The 17454-nt window shown below is 38.4% G+C and overlaps 2 protein-coding genes and 1 pseudogene across 3 annotated transcripts in view; 2 read left to right on the forward strand and 1 right to left on the reverse strand.

Moving 5' to 3' along the window:
- Positions 1 to 17454, forward strand: part of LOC101310880 — a 1534871-nt gene that overhangs the window by 1412813 nt on the left and 104604 nt on the right. The gene's annotated exons all lie outside the window — the stretch shown is intronic.
- Positions 4790 to 7849, reverse strand: LOC101294536 (annotated as a pseudogene). Its single transcript, XR_184186.1, has 10 exons — positions 7791 to 7849; positions 7210 to 7262; positions 6983 to 7087; positions 6657 to 6812; positions 6428 to 6571; positions 6224 to 6329; positions 5883 to 6058; positions 5630 to 5799; positions 5267 to 5525; positions 4790 to 5178 (listed from the first exon to the last, which is right to left on the reverse strand). The product of XR_184186.1 is annotated as an equilibrative nucleotide transporter 3-like (transcript).
- On the forward strand, positions 11611 to 14325 carry LOC101295895. The gene is made up of 3 exons (XM_004293498.1): positions 11611 to 11767; positions 12674 to 12930; positions 13014 to 14325. Exons 2-3 carry the CDS (start codon positions 12696 to 12698, stop codon positions 14057 to 14059), a joined length of 1281 nt encoding a protein of 426 aa, XP_004293546.1. The 5' UTR covers positions 11611 to 11767; positions 12674 to 12695; the 3' UTR covers positions 14060 to 14325.

Raw genomic sequence — 17454 nt, forward strand, 5'->3', positions numbered from 1 at the left:
AGGAACTATTGCTTCACGTAATTATGCATTGAATAAAGTTGAAGTGGTTACAAGGCAAAGAAGATTCATATTTTACAAGAACAAGGCAGCATTTTGAATAGAATATATAGGTGAATGATGGAAATGGCCAGAGAGATTTCTTCAAAAACTCTCAAACATGAACATATATATATTCTGGTTAGCATGCTTGCTATTACAAACAGAAGGGACTGAGGATTATGAGGATGAGTGAACTCCAACATTTACCATTGAAATTGGTAGGTAACTGTAACAACGCTGATTCTATCCGGATAAGAGGAAACACCGGTAAGTAACTGCATTTGTCTATAAATATATTAGTGCTATATCCTAAAAATAAGGCTGCTAAATTTTCATAGAGCATTCAGGACTGTAAGGTTGAGGAGATATAGAGAGAAAGTTTGTGATTGACTTTGGTCAACTGTCCTTATAACAAGCTTTGATCAGATACCTGCTAAATCAACCAGGCAAGTAATTTTCATCAAGAAGTAACCACCAAGGTTAACCTATCTGATTTCCACACATTGACAGTAATTACTATAACTCAATATGCAAAGATGTTTGTTTGACCAGTTAACCTTGTGAAACACAGTAGATACATTGATTACAATCAACCAGTTATTTTCAATTAACCAGTGTCAAATTGTTTCTTCACTAGTTGGACCTTTTGATGTGTGTCTTTACCAATGAGCCACAACCAGTTAAGACAACCCCCTACAAATATGCCAGACAAAAGACACAGGACAAGAATGTTTCCCAACGCATTTTGCTCAGGTCCCTGCAAAAACAACCAGGCAAGTAAGTATCAGGAGCAATTTTAACCCACCATGTTGACAAATATTCAACTGACCATATAACCGCGCGGTGCCACTGTCATTACACAGACACTGAGATAACCATTTGTTAATCCTAGGACTGAGGTGAGCATGATCATCCATCCCTGGTCTCCATATTTTGCAGTTAAGTAGAATGCAGGAACGAATAAAAAACGAGCTAGAGTTGCAATCATGAGACCCTTTCTGGATTCGATCTTTAGGAATTGCACAACAGGTATGTATCTTGATATCCAATCCAACACATTGAATATTGCCACTAGAACAAGTGGATACCTGCACAAAGCTAGAGTGACTCCTAAAACATAATTAACAGAATTTACTACAAATGAGAGGAGCATTGAAACTCACCATGAGCCTAACTGGTGCTCTCCAGTATCTTCGAATAAGAAACCAGGGAAGATAGCCGATGTCAGTACAAATATGAGAAACAAGTCGAGAGAATAATCTATATTTTGCATAAATAATTGCTTGTTCCTCAATCTATCTGGTCGGTTAGCATCATTTTTGACCTGCATGCATGGAAGTTTGAGAAGCTGGTAAGTGCTAAAATTCTGAGTATGTCCTCTACCAAAACTGATTCATGGAACTAAAGAAAGTTGTAATCTATACTTCTACATCCGATGCTTGTTCCTGAATGCCAGCAGCAGCAAGATCAGCTGATACAGTTTTAGAGCCTTCTGAGGCTGCCTTTGAGCGGTAGTACTTTACTATAGGCAATCTCGGGAAGTAAATTGCATACGATAGAACACACAAAAGCTCAATGAATGCGGAAACCCCCAAGAACAACACTGCAAACAATAGTTCAAAAGTGCAAATAACTCCATATAGATATATAAGAAATTAAGATGAACCGTGCACCAGTTGGTCTTTTAGTACAGAAAATAAGCATACTTGCTCCTTTGCGAAGACCCTTGTCATGTTTCTCAAAGGCAGCTTTTGTTACCAACCTTAAGGCAGAAGTGAAAGCACCCGCTGCACCCAAGCCAGCAAAGAAGGACTGCAGAAGCAGAACACACGAACAAGAGATATGCATTGGAACTGAAGAAGTTTGAAAGTATATGTTCTGAAAATAAGTCATTGGGAACATTGAGATAAAAGGTCAACCTGGATGAATTCAGGGCACATAAAAGATAGCTCACCCACAACTCCACCTTCAACATGGGCACCTGCTACCCCAAATCCACCAACAATTGCACATATACTAATGAAATATCCATTTCCTCCAGCCCCAGATGTAACTAAATCTACCTATTACAAATTCAAAGTCAAGCTAACTTCAGTTTGAAATAATAGTTATGATGATTGATAGTAAAAATTGAGAATACTGTAATGTAGGCGTCACTCACGATAATTAAAGTTAAGGTACCAATGAAGAAAAGGGTGTAACCAACTAAGATTCTCCTTCTTGTATTAATTTCTGCCTCTTTGTATGAAAATATGGCCAATGTTGCCAGTGCAAATGGTTGATAAACACAGGTAAGAACCCGCGAAGGATGGTATTCCTGCAATAGGAAAATGATAATCATCATGTTCTTGTAATATATAAATCTATATAATGTTCTTTTTAAATCTCAAACAAAAAACGCAACATAAAGAACACAACATGATGAATGTTGTGACTCAGTTCCATAAAGAACACAACATGATGAATGTGCTCACCGGAAAAAGATTATAATAGTAATCTGCTATAGTCACTATACTGTTCCACGCAAATAGAGTCCCTAGTCCAAGAACCCAACAAACTGCAATGGCTTTATACTTGCCCTGCTTTATTTCAGAATCGATAGGATATGATCAAATTATCAAAAAGAAAAAAAGAAAAAAAAAATTCTCTTAGTTAAGGGATTCTAGAAATCTAAGTTCAATGCAATACGCAGAAACCTGAAGCGGAGCATCGGCCATGGCAACTCCCTGCATTTTGATTAAAAAAGATGCAGCACAGATATTATTAATCTTATACAGAAATTAGTATCATAAGAGTTATTGTGTAATTCAAGAAGGTAAAGCCAAAAACAGACAATAGTGAATTGAATATGAACTGGTTGTTCAATGTATTAGTCCTTAGAAGCCAAAGGACAATGGGTGTGCAAGTGCTCTCATAACAGGAGTCCTTTTGGTTTAGCAAAGGTGTTTGGAAAGATGGAAGGTGCTAGGTAGATAGTATTCATCTATAGAACTTATTCAAAAGCTACCTGGACCTTGCCAACAAGATTATTACACAGACATATGACTACAAGCAATGTCTTGCCAACAAGACTATATAACAGGAGGGCTTGGGGGTTATACAATGCATTACCACAAGGAATGCATTTCTCCACAAGATTAATCAGAAGACGTTACCACAGAGAAAGCATTGCCAAGCATGATATAATGCATGATATAATTTCAAAAGCATGATATAATGCATTTCCAAGAATAAATAATCACATGGAAAGCATTCCATCAGAAACACCTCCGAGACCACCACCTACCCCTTCTCCTATTTTTCTCTCTTCCTCTTCACTCACTCTACTACACCCAACTCTAATTCTCATCACTCTGAATGAAATTCAAGCGAAAACCACTTCAAGCATCAAGGGGCTTCATCACCATCAAGATTTATAGCTTGGGTATAAGGGAGAAATTGCAATTCCAAGCTTGTTATGCATAGAACTAATGCATGAATGAACATAGAGCACAAAGAAAAACTTACAGTTTCATGGAGAAGATGGACTTCGATGGAAGGTTGAAGCAAAAATGGCATATATTGGGGTGTAGAATGGGATTTGGGCCAAGCCGATGGAACTGATGCGGATTGTTGTTGTTCATGAAGTAACTAATGTCCAAAAGGTGAGCAGGGAAACAACGTCAAGAGGCAATAAAAAAAAGTATCCAAATGGGATCGTCCAAGAGATTGACACCTAAAAGAACACATGCAAAGGGAGCAGCAACAATAGCGGTGGCATTTTGGGTGAAGATTTTTTGTTTTTACATCTTGACCCTTTTTCATGAAAATGTACAGTAACCAACAATGAGATTAACCTTTGAAACAATCAAACTGGACTGATCGTCTGTTCCTAATCACCATAGGAAATATCAAATGTACTAGGCAAGGAGTTGTGAACCATAGAAATGGACTGGTGGAACCAAAAACAGAAAGGGTGGCGGCGGCAGCCACGGAGACTAGGTGGGTGCTGCCATAAACCTCCCCGGTGAGTTCAGACTTGTGATTATTTTTGATCAATTGTCATCAACTCCATTTCAACCCAGATCAAACACAGTAAAAACAAGAAACATCATCGAAGCAGGATCAAAAAGAGAATGCATACCCAATTGACAAGATTTCCAATTCCTATCATTCTTGAAACTGGGTTACATTCTGGGTTTGTAAAACTCTTTTCTTGCTCTGTTACATTCCTATCAGTATGATGGGGAAAAACCGAAGAAGATTGATCGGAGAAACGTATTTATGAGCAAGATAGAGTTGTAGAAACCCAGAATGTAACCTTGAAGTTCAAGCCTTGAAGCAATGCAATGAGAAGAAGAAGAAGAATGATGACAAAGAAAACTGAGATCATAGCAAAGAATAATGAGCTACTGACATCAAATTCCCTGTTATGTATGATTTTTGGATTTTGTTGTTTAAATGGATCTATAAATGAAATTGTTAACAACTCCTAGCAGAAATCTCTGCATTTACAATTGTACAGCGTTCTGATTCTGATTCAGCTTCAACAATTTCCTCTAACCATACTAAAAACACCAAGTAAGTTGATGTGAGAGATATTGGAGCAAACTAACATCAATTATACATACTCTCAGGTAGAGTACACTCAGTATAGTATGCAGAATCGATATAATATTGTAAAATCATTTATTGGGTGTACCAGTTTGCAGTTCTGTTCATCATTGGTAACATTGATACACAGACTATTATCAATCTGAGATTCTGGGTTACTGTTTATAAGGTTATTACTTGACATTTTCATTTTACTACTGATCGTTGTAGATGACAGACATAGATAGGAGAAATCAACCCAAAACATCCTTGAGAAAACCCATTATCATTTTTCTACTGACGATTGGTAAGAAATCAATCTTGTTAATTACTTTGCCTATCTAGCTTAAAAAACACAACAAAATATACATGAATAGCACTTGATAATTCCTATCGATCTTCATCCAAACATGACATCACCATTCAAACAGCAACTTTATTTCATCATCTGACTCTTCAAAATTTCCCATTGCCAATGATCCACAACCAATCGAGTAAAACCCCAGCAAATATGCCACACATAAGACAGAAAGCAAGGACATTGCCCAAGGCATTCTGCTCAGGTCCCTACAAATCAAAGTAGCCAAGAAAAACATATCAGCAACTGACCACAAAGGCCATTAACCAGCAAAGTTTGTCAAACATGTTCACTTACCATGTAACCTTTCGGTGCCACTGTCATGAGACAAACAGTAAGATGACCATTTGTAAAACCCAAGAGTGAGGTGAGCAGGATCATCCAACCTTGATCAGCATATTTTGCAGTGAAGTAGAATGCTGGAACAAAGAGAAAACGCAGTCCAATTGCAATCATGAGGCCCTTTCTGTTTTCAATCTTCAAGCATGGTATAAGTGGTGTGTATCTTGATATAAGATCCAACACGTTGTACATTGCAATCAGAACAAGGGGATACCTGAGAGTTCACCACCAGCCAAATTAGGAAGATTGCAATAAGAGTCATAGTAGTGTCGCAAAGTTAAAAGAAGCATTTAGGGAAACAGAAGTAGTGAAACTTGCCATGTGCCCAGTTTGTGTTCTCCAGTGTTTTCGAAAAGGAAACCAGGGAAGATTGATAATGTCAGTGCATATATCAGAAATATGCCTAGTGCATAATCATAATTCTGAATGAATAATTGCTTAGTGGTCAATCGTTGTGGAATTGCCTGTGAAAATTGAGAAGTTTGTTACTAGATGCAGTGAGTCCTCAGGAATGCACTTACGGAGATAAAAAAATAAAAAATGGTGTCAGATTAAAGAAGTTCTGCATTACTTCTATGTCTACTTGTGTTTGGATGCCACCGGCAGCAAGATCAGCCATTACAGTTTTGGAGCCTTCTGAGGCTGCCTTTGAGCGATAGTGCTTTACTATAGGTAACTTAGAGAAGTACATTGCATACAGAAATATACACAGGAACTCGATGAATGTGGAAAGGGCCAAGAACATGACTGCAAAATCAAGACACCATCATTAACTGAAGTACATACAGTCTCTCAACTCACATATATTATCATTTTTGAAACTTTTTCTACCACAGTAGAAGAACAGATATATATATATATATATGGACTGAAGATAAATCGTAAATTATCTATCAAAACTGATCAACATACTTGTTCCCTTACGAAGACCATTATGATACTTCTCAAAAGCAGCCCTCGTCATCAGCCTCAAGGCAGATGTTAGAGCACCTGATGCAGCCAAGCCAGCAAAGAAGGACTGCAAAAGGAGAATAAGAAGTTAAACCTCTTTCTTGGTATGAACAATAGAAATATGTCTTTGAAAATTAAGTTACTGAGCTCTAAGCTTCAGCAAACCTGGATGAATTCAGGGCGCATCAAGGATAAATCACCAATGACTCCACCTTGAACATGACCATCTGCAACCCCAAATACACCAACCATTGCACATATACCAATATAAGGTCCGACTCCTCCGTGGCCGGATGTAGCAAGATCCACCTATATATTGTAAAGGAGAAGGTTAAATTGCTGAAGCAATAAAAACCATAATGAACCTCATGAACCAGATGTAGGTACTACTTACGACAATCATCATCAAGGTACCAATAAAGAAGAGAGTATATCCAACTAAAATCCTCTTTCTGGTATTAACGGTTGCTTCCTTGTATGCAAGTATTCCCATTGAAATGAATGCAAATGGTTGATAAACAAGAGTGAGAACCCTTGAAGGATGGTAGTTCTGCCAGAAAAATCAAATTGTATCAGATATTAAGGTTATGTATCATAATTCCTGTTTCTTTTTCTTGCTGCCTTGCAATTTCAGAAGGGCAATGAAAATCCAACTTGAAGACTAATATGTGTACAAAGTGAAATTGAGCTATAGACAAGTCCTGGACATGTGCCGCTTACCGGAAACAATACTCCATAGTAATCTCCTATAGTAAGCACGCTGTTCCATGCGACTAAGGACCCTAGTCCGAGGAGCCAACAAATTGCCATAGCTTTAAAATAACCCTGCTTATTACAGCAAATAAATTGAGTCCATTAATTTTGAAAACACAAAGTCTGCAGAGAAATTTCAGTCTCATAGTTGGTTTCATGAAAAAAAAAAAAAGTTCAATGCTTTAAGCACAAACCTCAAGCTTCTCTGGAGCCTTGATCCCATTACCTTCAGTCATGGCTACTAGTCCTGCATTTAGAAAAATGCAGACCTAGTGTTATATAAATATCTTGTAGGCTAGAAATATCCTATATTGACCTGATAGGACTTAAATCATGACTCTTGCTGAAATTGGTCAACTTGTAAAAATCAGATGCCATTGAAAAAAGTGACCCAGCATACAAAATTCTCAATTGCTCTATTACCTGGGTTATCTAGTTGTAGCTGACTTGAATATGCAATTGGGTTTTCAATACTCAGAAACAAGAACAGATATCAGAGATCACAATCCAAAAACATGACAGCAAATATGACTAGTTGAAGCAATATATAAACCCAATGCCAGAAGGCAGGAGCAAAGCAAGGACCTTTAGCATAAAACTAATGCAGACTTTTGTTGAACTAGTATATAAAACACTAAAAGATAAGACCTTGAGAATCACATTTAGCACATAGAAAAGATTGCATATTTATGGAGGTCTGTAAAGTACTGTACGTGAAAGCAAAAAAAGTGGGTATGAGGCTGTGGAAACTTAAAAGCAGAGAGAAGAAGAAGACTTCGCCTGTAAAGCCAGTTGATTCTCAGGAATGGCTGATTGGCAAGTGGAGAGAAACAAAGAGAAGAATCCTCGACCTCTTAAATCAAAAAAAAAAGAAAAAGAGAAGAATCCTCAAAGAGATAGAACTCTATTTCTGGTGGGGAGAAGAGTGTGACACCAAACGATGTTTGTAAATTGTTTTTGTATTGGATTTTTAGTTTTCTCCCAAAACAGCAGGTTTTAATTTCTGGACAGCTGGGGATGAAATAGAGATTCCATTTGGAATTTGCTTCTTTCTTTTTTTTCCTTCTTTTTTTATTTATTTTTAATATAAATGAATAAACGGAAACAAAACGATAAGTTAGGACATGTTATTTCATAAAATTAAAGCACTTTATGGAGATTCTTTGAATCAAAAAAAATATTCCAAGAATCTAAATATCTAAAAAGATTCCATGAATCTTATTAATTATCTAAAGAAGATTTATCATGTGATTTATATATTTTCTCGTAATTTCAGTTATTGATTAACAACATATCTAAACTTGGTATCATTTTGATCCTAATTTTTGGTTGGACTCTTTTTCTTTGGAATGTAAATAATAGTAATATAAGGTAAAGATTTTCTTTCATTTTAAGAATATAAATAAGGTAAAGATTAACATGTGCTAATTCTATTTCTATAATTGAGAGATGGGCAGGAAGGTAGGTGTGCACAGTAGCGAAATTGTCCTTGGGATGTGTGTCATTATCATAAGAACTCGATAGATGATATAATGGTGGTGGTAGGGTTTCAACTTTTCCATAGCTAATCAATAAAACTCTTGCACTAGAATGAAAACGAGTGTATTTGACAGGGTGATATTCGTTTTTCATTTAGAAAATGTTAATGCATCCGAGTATTGTTAGAGATAGAGTTACATTTATCAGAGACATCAACACATCATAGTCTTACCTTATTATATTATGTATTGGAAAAATAATACACAAGTAAATTATGTTTGGATGCATATATACCTATCAATATCGATCAAGTTGTGGTCAAAAAGCTCGGAAAGGTCCGGCTTCAAAATTGACAAATAATTAGCTAGTGGATGATCAGCCTCCCCAGTTTTGTGTTGTTTTCCTTTTGGATGTGGGAATGCTCCATAACTCGAGTCCAAAGCTCCATTTTTCTTCATCTTCGAAGAAACAAAGTCATAAGTCATAACAAGTTGGAGTTGACGAATTCAACATTTCAACTGGTGAGAATTTGAATGCTCGGCCGTAGCTGGATATGACATGTCCACAACTTCAAGGTTCACATAAATAATTTGGGTCCAACATTGTGTACTGCGTACTGATTCCTAGTATGAAAGTGTGGAGGGAGATTTGCAATTGTTGCGGGAATCCCTCTAGCTAGTAGGAGTGAAATGAGCAGGAAAGGCTACGAAACTTGGCTTGAGTGCATGCCCAAATGATTAAACAAGCTAGCTAGCCCATGACCAAATGGTCAGAAGATCACCCTGTTTACAACAATATCGAGCTAACTATTTGGATAGCTTTTTCCCGTTGTAACCTTCAAGTTGTCAATATCACGAGTTATGAATCATATAAATAATCACAATATGACAGTAATTCAAGAGTCAATAAGATAATGAGTCATTATTCATCTCTATATGTCATAACGTATGACAATTTTATCTTATATTTTTATGTACAGAACAAACTTTATACTTGAAAATCTATATGATCAAGCAACTAAATAATTTTCATTTCATATACAATACCGCTAGTTTTAAAATAGAGATTATATGGTCCGTATATCGATACATGTCTCTATGTTATTGTGTTAATCGAAAACAAAAGAAAGAAACACTTGTGTACTGGTTATATGTTTCAGTTGTTGGATCAAATTCAAATAATTCAATAGGATTTCGAATTATGCAAACACTTTGTAATCATCATTTCCAATGGGGATCTAAAGCTCTAAACAAGCTATATGTTGGAACTTTGGATCATATGAGTGATATGATTACATCAACGGTTGCACCATAATGTAACTATATATGAATATATCGAGCTCGTTTTAGAATTGGCCAGCCCAAAGTCTAAGAGCGGACCAAAGCGTGGAAACCTCCTTACGATTTGGCAAACCATATATAATTGTTTGATAACGTTGATATGAATTTGATGGACGTATGCGTATGTTCGAATGCTTCTAAATTCAATCCAAAGCTCTCTTTTCGTATTCGGAAATTGAGAGGTCATAGAAAGTAGAAGTTGATAAAATCAACTAACAAGGACTATTGCATATATTGGCTAGTTGTGATCGACATGCATGCCCTCAACTTCATGTCACCTCCTTTACCAATGGATATTTTATCTCAGTCCAATAATGTCTACTACTATATACTTTGCTTTCTAGCTAGCTCTTTTGCAAAGTGTTCTGGAAAATATTTGTTCCCTAGCCAAAAGATAGTTCTTTATTTTTTGAGCAAAAGCTAGGATCTCCGGATCCGTTTAACATTTGTGCCACAGGTTCGTTACGGGAAATTAGAAAAACGAGTCACGAGACATAGCTACAAAACGTGCTTGTATTGCTAGTTAAGTAAAAAAAAATATCATGATCAAATTAACAATCATAACTACTCTCACAACCGATAAGATGTAACACGAACAACAAGTATATATATATTTTCCTACAACCTCCAAACTAGACGTTGCACATAAAATTTCATTGCTCGAAAGATGTAAGATCAATTAGGAAGAATAGATGTGGTATCCGGTAGGTGTTGTTGAGATTAATTAATAAGTGTATTAGCTTAACCAAAAGTCTTACTGTTTCTGGTGAGGTGATGCGTGCAGTGCACTTTTAAAACGTCTCCATCCCACCGCCCAAGTTAGAAATAACCATAGATTTCCCTTTAATCATTTTCGCAACTTGCTATAAGACAGAGACTGGTATTCTACAATACTCGCAAGAATCCCTGTCCAGAAAATTTAGAAAGGTATTATTGGTTTTCATTTAGAAGAATCGAGGAGACGATGAGTCGATGAAGATGAGAAAAATGGAGTTTCTTTGTTTGTTATGTATCATGAAGGTCAAAATTAAGCTCTATTGTTTCAGCTGAGTTTTCAATTCAGAAGATTGTATTCTAGTTAGGTAGTGAGTCTCTATTTATGTCAATTGAGTTATTCAACGTAGTGCAAGTTTGAGGGCATTTATCTTGTTCGGAAGAGGTAAGAAGTGACTAATATTCAGGTCACTGTAACTTATGATGTCATGAAACTCTAAAATATAATTGCAGAAACTGTGGTTATGATTATTAGTTTATTTTATGAAGAACTTATCGTGACATAATATAGACTGTATACTTGTTGACCAAATTTGTACAAAATTAAATTATGCTACAGATTTTGAGCTATCAAAACTCTTTCAGTAATTTAGATTCGTACAAATCCAAACGCATTTGAAGCAAACAATTTTAGTAATACTGAGGAATCAATCCATAACCCTCAAATCTTAATCCCCATTACCAGATAACCATGCATCTATCTATAACAGTATGTATAACCCATCAAATGTCACATAGACCAAAATGGCAAAATGGAACCAATTAACCACTTTCCTCAAATAAAATGCTTCCTCATCCAGCTCTGTCCTGTGAGTGGACAGTGAGGGCATCATGGAACCAGGCAGGTGGGGTTTAGCATAATCCCAGGGACCCAGGACAAGGTGATGACAAGTCGCCACGTTGCCCTTTACAATCAGACAAGGCCAGCTGGCCCCCACGTCACCGGCCTTTTAAACCCTTCAGGCTTTAACCCCACCTTCCAACAAAAACCTCAACCCCTCACCTCACCTCACCTACTCTCTCTGCTTCCATCTCCCCGACTCCACCCTCTTCTTTCTCTCTCTGCAGCCGGAGACGGGTGAACTCCGATCACTACAGCGAAGATCGCCGAGATAGAAACGTCAAAGTCTGATTCTCCGATATCCATTACAGTTTACAAGTACGTAATCATGTTGTTTCTGTTGTTGTTGGTGTTGTTATTGTTCCCATTCGAATTCGAATCATTATGTGTATGGTTTGGTCTCAATTTCAATCATGGATTCAATTGAAACGTAATGATGGATCATGGTTTTGGTTTTGATTAGTTTGGGATAGAACTCATAGAAGTAAAGATCGGTGTTCTTGTTTGTGATCGTGGTGTGATCTTCTCTATTATCATTGAATAATTGAAGATATGAAAATCGATCTAGATTCGGTAGACTACTGTGTTCCGATCCCTTCCTCAAATGGATTTCGATTATTTTAGTGAATATGCTTTACATATCATTATCTTAGGTTTCTTGTCTCATACAATATGACACAATAATTGCATTTTAGAAATTACACATCAAAATTAAGAAATAGAAAAACAAAACAGAGAAAGAAGAACATGATTGAGGTGGGGGTGGGGAATCAAAATGAAGGTCAACAATATCCAAATTACAAAGTAGGTCGGGGTTATATTTTCGGTGAGGTTAATTTTACGACAAATGTAATTTTTTTAAATGTGTTAACATTTTTTGTTATATGTATTTTTCGTTATAACTTTGCGACAGATGCCATTGTAGATCAGACTGAGCATTGAGCATTCTAGCTCGTTGCTTGTACTCGTTATCTTAATTTTCTCCTCATTTATGTGTGCCCCAAATGTTTAAGAAAGTTGTTTGATAACTGATCATTATGAATTTCATTTTATCAAAAAATAATAAGAAAAAACAAATAAACTAGGGTCGGGTCAGGAAAACCCGACTGTGACGAGAATACTATCACACACAGGTACAAGCAGACATTCCTTCTACAAGTCGACTTGTCACGCCAAAACTGCAACACCTATTTCCCCGCAACTAACACTTTCTTTCTGCCGCAGACAAACCAATCGCTGTCGGAGAATGACGTCACTCCACCCCTCTGAGCTGGACACCGACTCCATCGCCTCCACTCCGCGATCGGACCACCCCTCAAACGATCAGACACGTGTACGGTTCATGTGCAGCTTCGGCGGGAAGATCCTACCCCGCCCCCACGATAACCAGCTCCGCTACGTCGGCGGCGACACCAGAATCGTCGCCGTGCAACGCGCCACCACTTTCTCCTCCCTCCTCTCCAAGCTCTCCAAACTCTCAGGCAAGCCTAAAACAACACGTACGACGACGTCGTATTCTTCGCCGTTTGACTCTGATTTTAACGGTGTTGTTGTTGTTTTGCAGGACTGAGTGACGTCACCGTTAAGTACCAGCTCCCGAACGAGGACCTGGACGCGTTGATCTCCGTCACGACGGACGAGGACGTCGACAACATGATCGACGAGTACGACCGCATCACACAGAATCAAAACCCTAAGGCCGCTCGCCTCCGCCTCTTCCTCTTCCCCAAAGGCGGCGACGGCGGCCCCGCTTCCCGGACCTCCAGCATCAGCTCCCTCCTCGACGGCTCCGCCAAGCGCGAGCACTGGTTCCTCGACGCGCTCAACAGCGGCGCGTCGAACAACTCGCTCCTCCTCGAGCGCGGCCGCTCCGAGGCGTCCTCGATTCTCTCCGAAGTGCCGGACTATCTCTTCGGCCTGGACAACTCCGACGACAACCACAACCGCGGCGGCGGGGAGTTCACCAGGCCGAAGACCCGACCCGGGATGGTACCGGACAACGTCTCGGCTTCGGATCCCGGCTCTCCTGCTCCGTCGCCGTTTTGCTCCACGTCGTCTGTCCCTTCCGTCCCGTCGCTGCCGAATCTTCCGCCCGTGAAGACCAAACCGGATTTGAAACCGGAGACGAAAGATGAGGGGTTTGCAGAGACGACGGCGGAGTTGCCCGTTTCACAAGCAACAGGGTTTTCGGGTAATCCAGGCAATCCCGGGTTGCAATATATCCAGGACCCGAACTATCCGGGTCATGTTGTGCGATCAGTTCCGGTTTATTATTACCCGGCTCCGGTTCAACCGCCGGTCCAGCCGGTTCACATACAGACTCAGTATATGCCTCAGCAATACCAGGCTCAGATACCGGTCGGGTACCATAATAAGATACCGGGTATGGGCCAGGTTTATGGTGGTGGGTTAAGGCCCGTTGCGGGAATGGAACAGTACGACGTGTCGGGTAGGGTTGTGTCTGATGGAATGAACCAGCAGGTGTACTATGGGGTGAGGAATGGCGGTGTGGTTCCGGCGTATAATCCGGCGATGGTGGTGCAATCGGGGGAAGAATGGCAAGGAAATGGATCGGATATCAACGCGGGTCGCGCCCCGAATGCATCTTGACAATGCAGGTAGTTTTGGCTTCATGGCTACTTCTCTATGGTTATTGTGTGTGGTTTGTGATTGATGGGTTCCATGTAAGTAACTAGTTTTGGGGGGGTTTTCAAATCTCAATCAATTGTGTTTGAACTGTGAAGGTCTTATGTTTTCTATAATATGTAAAATTGAAAAAAAGAGAGAAAGAACTAGTAAGATTGAGAGCTTGTTTTCAAATATTTTCATCTCTTTTAAGTGGTTTATGTATGTATTCATATACTCTTGTTCGTATGATGCTTTAAACTTGTAACTAAGTGGAGCTATAGACATAACTATATGCTTTAAACCTGTAACTAAGAGGATCGGAGCCCTAATCAAAACTATAACGTAGAAGGGAAATTCTTATATTCTCGACGTGTAAATACACGATACAATCTTGACCGTTCATAACAATTTATATATTTGACCATCATGTTTCAATATTATGTTATCTAATCTTAACTATTCACATATGTATGTGTAGACTATTTACGTGAATAAGACTACAAATATGAAGAATTACTCTAAGAATTTGTAACAACGTGTTCCGAAGTAAACCTAAACACTTCGGTTATGCCCTAATTACATTTTCCGAAAGAATTACAGTTGTATATATACAATTGGGGTTTCGTGCGACTTTGGCGTGCGGGCTTGCAGGTTACGGGCCTGACTGCCAGACCTAAAGTAGACTATAAAGTATAGACAATTGGGCTCATAACTTTGTCCTGTTGGGCTATTAGGCTTTTGGGCTAAGAAACTCTTGAAGACTGAGACAAATCACAAGACTATTATTCTTTTGGTTGTGAATGAAGCGAAAGGAGATGTCACATGTTTTTGGTAAGAAGTGTTATGACTTTATGAGGGTGAATATCTGGGGCGCCAAAATTTTGTCTTCGATATCTTTCTCTCCTTTTTTGATGATTTTGTCTCTCAAGTGGAGGAGGACCACTGGGATCTTGGTTGTCTGTTACACCAGAGCGACATGAACCATTTGTTCATGGTGAAGATACTAGCAAAGCTTGAATGCGTTCTCAAATTGTTCATGTAGAAGATTACATGCCACATTACAACCTCTTACCACTCTTCACTTATCATATCCTATATATTAACAGTATGATATGGAAGAGGCCCGGAAACCAGAAACTAGAAAGTCTTGAATCAGGTGGTCGGATCATTTCGGATAAATATAAACTGAACAATAAAACTAACTTCTTTTTAGAGGAACAATAAAACTAACTTAGCACCTCTACCTTCCGAAAATACTAACACTCGTCCAAGTTTTCAGACAAGTCGATGTGTTGTGTGAGATTGTCTTCGGCTAAAGAAACCGACGCTCTCCAGAAAATGAAGCTGGGGGCAACTGAGAATAAAGGGAAAAAGGAAAAAAGTGAAATTGACTGGTGTACGTTCATCAAGTCGATGATGAATCCAGATAATTATTAAAGGAACATCGCCAGCATGCATACAGCATATGCATTTGTTTTCATGATCGAGCTTAGCTTTATGAGAATTTGCTTTCTCTTGCACCAATGCTATTCATTTCTTAACCCTAGATGCCGACGCAGAATGGAAATTCATATTCATATATGCCTATATGGCACTGCCAGAGAATTCCAAAACCCCAACAAAGCAGATCGAGCAGATACAGAAGAAGACAGTCGCTATAAAAACAAGGAAAATACAAATTAAGGAAAAGAGAAGGATGCTAGCCTGCGAGCCACTAAAATGAGAATAAAAGGAACATTTCCAACATTATGTACATAACTAGCTCTTTGTCTTTGCCATCACATACATACATATACGTCTCTTTCCTCAAGTTTCATACTCTATAAACATCTGTATAACTATAACCCAAGTATGTATTTTGTAGCTAGATAATTGCGAATGAAAGTGGTCGGGTTTCTGGAGATTTTAGGTTTATGTGAGCCCGTGAAGATGGAGTACGTACGTAGCTAGCGGTATATGGACCCTGCCTTAACTTGGCAAAACATGCATAACGTTTTCACAGTGATAAGATGAATTATTTGATCGAGTTAGGGACAATGCGAGCAGTGCAGAATGCTACATTTTTGGACTACTACAGGTCTACAGCTAGCTAGCATTGCTCCATCTCCGATCGATCCTTTGTGTGGGTCTATACTCGATGGATCGATAGTTGCTTGCAGATCTCGATCGATCTGCTGTTATCCTCCGATCCTATATGTATAGCTAGAATGAGAGGCTCAAAGTTCATGAGTAAATCTGGTATACTTCGATCTGCATGCTTCTGCAAATTGATGAATGCGTTTGTACAGCTTCTATATGTTAATCTCAGTTGATTAGATTAAGCATGCCCTACATTTCTCAGATCTTCTTAATTAATCTCCCAGACTTAGTTAAATAACTTTATCAGTCGAGAAATGATAATACTATAATGCCTGACATCTTTTCTCGATATATCTGATCCTAATTGTTGGGCAAACTATGACCATCAGCTTTTAGAAATATGTGTCACCATGTTGTGAATGTTTTACAAATTTGGCGTGAACTTAACCACAAGAGCTGAGTACGTTCTGTATACAAAAAAAGTAAAGATTCAAGACCCTTTTCTTCTGAAGAAGATCACTGAAACATTTGCATTAAGGACCTAGATAGTTTTTTCTTACAGTATTAGGGTTCAGAATGTGGATTCATTTGAACAAGAAAGCCTCACATTGAAAACAAGGACATGAACCCAAGCTGTCACACTGCCATGACAAGGAACGGCCAAGGAGTGCTCAAGACCAAGCAGTATATCACGGTTTGCATTCACAAAGTCACAAATACATATCATATATCTTTAACTATAACTCTTTAAGAGCTCGACCAATAATTTCGATCAGAAAAAGACTTCACAAACTTGTATTGGTATTATTTGTGTGGTTTGTTTTGCAACATCCAGATAGTTTACTTGTCTTTATCGATCTTGCACTCAATTCTCTTAGGTGAGCTTCATAATAATGTTGTGGATCAGTAGGGAGCCTACTTTAGCTGTCTTTTTTGTAATCCTCTGCAAGCATAAAACCACCATTTTCACTTCACCTTTTGCAAAGTTAAAATCGAAAATGGAGGAAGAGCATTTTTTTGGGAAATTTCTCTTTGAATTTAGTGGTGGGGTTTAAACTTTAAACTTCAACTGATAAATTTCTATGAATCTGGGAACGCTTTAGGTGTGGGGTTTTCTGGGTTTTACAATATCAGACAAACAGCTTCAAACTTTAAATTTATACCAATACAATTTATTGCAACACACATGAGTCACATGTAGGAGGTGAATCAAAACTGAAATGGCCCCCAATTCTGCAGAGAAAAAAGAAAATTGAAGACTCAATATTATTGAATTGACACAAATAAAGACTTCACCA

Source organism: Fragaria vesca, linkage group LG3 (genome assembly GCF_000184155.1).
Source record: "Fragaria vesca subsp. vesca linkage group LG3, FraVesHawaii_1.0, whole genome shotgun sequence".
Taxonomy (NCBI): domain Eukaryota; kingdom Viridiplantae; phylum Streptophyta; class Magnoliopsida; order Rosales; family Rosaceae; genus Fragaria; species Fragaria vesca.